Source organism: Lithobates pipiens, unplaced genomic scaffold, assembly GCF_037356315.1.
Source record: "Lithobates pipiens isolate NorthernLeopardFrog02 unplaced genomic scaffold, aLitPip1_a1.2 Scaffold_409, whole genome shotgun sequence".
Taxonomy (NCBI): Eukaryota; Metazoa; Chordata; class Amphibia; order Anura; family Ranidae; genus Lithobates; species Lithobates pipiens.
In genome coordinates this window covers 25,016-28,303 of record NW_027507860.1, presented here as the reverse complement: position 1 = coordinate 28,303, position 3,288 = coordinate 25,016, and the positions used below count along the sequence as shown (strand labels likewise).

Sequence of the window (3,288 nt, the reverse complement as noted above, 5' to 3'; positions counted from 1 at the left end):
GGGGAAAGGAGAAGGTGGAAAAAAAAAGGGAAAAAGGAAGAAGGGAAAAACGGGAAAAAGGAAGACGGGGAAAAAGGGGAAATAAGGAAAGAGGGTAAAAAGGACGAAGGGAAAAACCGGAAGAAGGAAAAACAGGAAGGGGAAAAAAGGAAGCCAGAGGAAAAAGGAAGAAGGGAAGGAAAAAAAGGAGACAGGAGAAAAAAAAAAGAAGGGAAAAAGAAGGAATTCTTCTCCTCTTTCCCCCTTCCTTCTCCTCTTTCCCCCTTCCTTCTCCTCTTTCCCCCTTCCTTCTCCTTTTCCCCCCCTCCCTTCCCCTCTCCCCTTCTCTTCTCCTCTTTCCCCCTTCCTTCTCCTCTTTCCCCTTCCTTCTCCTCTTTCCCCCCCCCCCCTCCCCCTTCCTTCTCCTCTTCCCCCCCCCCCCTCCCCCTTCCTTCTCCTCTTTTCCCCCCCCCCCCTCCCCTTCCTTCTCCTCTTTTCCCCCCCCCCCCTCCCCCTTCCTTCTCCTCTTTCCCCCCCCCCTCCCCCTTCCTTCTCCTCTTTCCCCCCCCCCCCTCCCCCTTCCTTCTCCTCTTTCCCCCCCCCCCCTCCCCCTTCCTTCTCCTCTTTCCCCCCCCCCCCCCTCCCCCTTCCTTCTCCTCTTTTCCCCCCCCCTCCCCCTTCCTTCTCCTCTTTTCCCCCCCCCCTCCCCCTTCCTTCTCCTCTTTTCCCCCCCCCCTCCCCCTTCCTTCTCCTCTTTTCCCCCCCCCCCTCCCCCTTCCTTCTCCTCTTTTCCCCCCCCCCTCCCCCTTCCTTCTCCTCTTTTCCCCCCCCCCCCTCCCCCTTCCTTCTCCTCTTTTCCCCCCCCCCTCCCCCTTCCTTCTCCTCTTTTCCCCCCCCTCCCCCTTCCTTCTCCTCTTTTCCCCCCCCTCCCCCTTCCTTCTCCTCTTTCCCCCCCCCCCTTCCTTCTCCTCTTTCCCCCCCCCCCCCCTTCCTTCCTTCCTTCTCCTTCCTCCCCCCCCCCCTTCCTTCCTCCCCCCCCTTCCTCCTTCTCATAAAAAATTTGCAACAAATTTATTCTGTAGGGCCTCTGCTTAAAAAAAATATATAATTATTTATTAATAATAATATTATTATTATTTTTTTTTTATTATTATTATGATTGGGGGTTCTAAGGCCACTTTTCAGGCATTTTAGCGCTAAAAAAAGCGCCTCTCATTCCTCCCCAGTGTAAAACCCCGAGTGCTTTCACACTGGGGCGGTTTTGAAATGACTGGGCAGCGCTACCGAAGTGCCTGCAAAGCGCTTTGGCAGCGCCGTAAAACTGGCGATTTTTTTAACCCCTCGGCCGCTAGAAGGGGTTAAAAGTGCCCCACTAGGGGCCGAAAAGTGCTGCAAAAACTACGGTAAAGCGCTGCTAAAACTAGCAGCACATTACCACAGACGCTCAGCGCTTTCAGTGTGAAAGTAGCCTTTAGTACATTTTTAAGTAAAAAAAAAATACATATTTTTACATAAACAAAAGTGTCAGAAGGCCCCTGTATCAGTTGGTCTTAATATGTGTGAGATCGGGACTGTAGATTGTAAGCTCCTTGAGGGCAGGGACTGATGTGAATGTACAATATATAAGTAAAGCGCTGCATAAATTGACGGTGCTCTATAAGTACCTGCAAGAAATAACAATAAAATACATTTTGTGCTTCTTTTTCAGTAAGATGAAGTTATGTTTATGATGGATCATGACATTCCTACAATAAGACCTAGGAGAATCCAGAACCAAAATGTAATTCACCGTCTGGAGCGTAGGAAAATCAGTTCTGGGAAGCCGGGGTCCCATTGGCACCAAGTTCGTATTTTCCACCAGAACGTCTTTCCCAATTTTACAGTCGTCAATGTGGAAAAACCACCTTGTTTCCTTCGCAAATTCTCCCCCGATGGCAGATATTTCATTGCGTTTTCTTCAGACCAGACCTCCTTGGAGATCTACGAGTACCAAGGCTGCCAGGCAGCAGAAGATCTTCTGAACGGGTATGAAGGAGAAATTTTGGCAAATTCGAATGACCAGAGGTCAGTGAACATTAGGGGGCGCTTGTTTGAGCGGTTCTTCGTACTTCTCCATATCACTAACGTGGCTTCTAATGGGGAGCACTTGAATCGCGAATGCAGTTTATTTACGGACGACTGTCGCTATGTCATTGTGGGATCGGCAGCTTATCTTCCCGAAGAGCCCTATCCACCTTTTTATGAAATCTACCGTAACAGCGAGTCCGTCACCCCCAATCCTAGATCCCCACTGGAGGACTATTCTCTTCATATAATAGACCTTCATACCGGCAAACTTTGCGACTCAAGGACCTTTAAATGTGATAAAATCATTCTGTCACACAATCAGGGCCTCTATTTGTACAAAAACATATTGGCAATCCTATCTGTGCAACAGCAAACAATTCATGTTTTTTCAGGTGACCTCAGAGGGGACTTTCATTGATGTACGCACAATAGGTCGTTTCTGCTATGAAGATGACCTTTTAATATTGTCAGCTGTTTACCCCGAAGTGCAACGCGAAACTCAAACCGGAATGGCAAACTTGTACAAAGAGCCGTTTATTAACTCGTTGAAGCACAGACTGCTGGTGTATTTGTGGAGGAGAGCAGAACAAGATGGCAGCGCTATAGCTAAAAGACGTTTCTTCCAGTACTTTGATCAGTTGCGGCAGCTCCGTATGTGGAAAATGCAGCTATTGGATGAAAGTCATTTGTTTATAAAATATACTAGTGAAGACGTGGTCACGCTGAGAGTCAACGACCCATCGCAGGTACAGGTATAAAGAAATTCTTTCATTATTTCAATTGGGTGGCATTAATGGAAGCATAGCAAAGTAATATCTTTCAGGTTGTCTGTGAACGTGATGGAGAATATACAGTATAGCACTACTAAATGATAGATTTGATCTCCTGTATGTTAACAGCAGTGGCATCCAGTTAGATCATTTATAAAGGAGAATTTCACAAACTACAGCTGAATATTGTGGACTGGAGGAATCTACCTGCCTGGAGTTTGCATGTTCTCCCTGTGCCTGCGTGGGTTTTCTCCGGGTACTCCGGCTTCCTCCCACACTCCAAAGACATGCAGGTAGGTTAATTGGCTTCTGTCCAAAATTGGCCCTAGTATATGAATGGGGACCTTGGATTGTGGGCTCCTTGAGGGTAGCGACCAATGTGAGTGTGCAATGTACAGGGATAGGGACAATTGTAGACACTCTCTCTCAGGTTGAACTGGATGGACTGGTGTCTTTATTCAACCTTACTAAC

General features: G+C 47.9%; 1 protein-coding gene across 1 annotated transcript; it reads left to right on the top strand.

Moving 5' to 3' along the window:
* Positions 1 to 1,683: 1,683 nt before the first annotated feature.
* LOC143956703 (DET1 homolog) lies at positions 1,684 to 2,819 on the top strand. The gene is given in 2 exon segments (XM_077466899.1): positions 1,684 to 2,431; positions 2,433 to 2,819. Coding segments are annotated over 2 exon segments (1,104 nt in total). The 5' UTR covers positions 1,684 to 1,699; the 3' UTR covers positions 2,805 to 2,819.
* Positions 2,820 to 3,288: the final 469 nt, after the last annotated feature.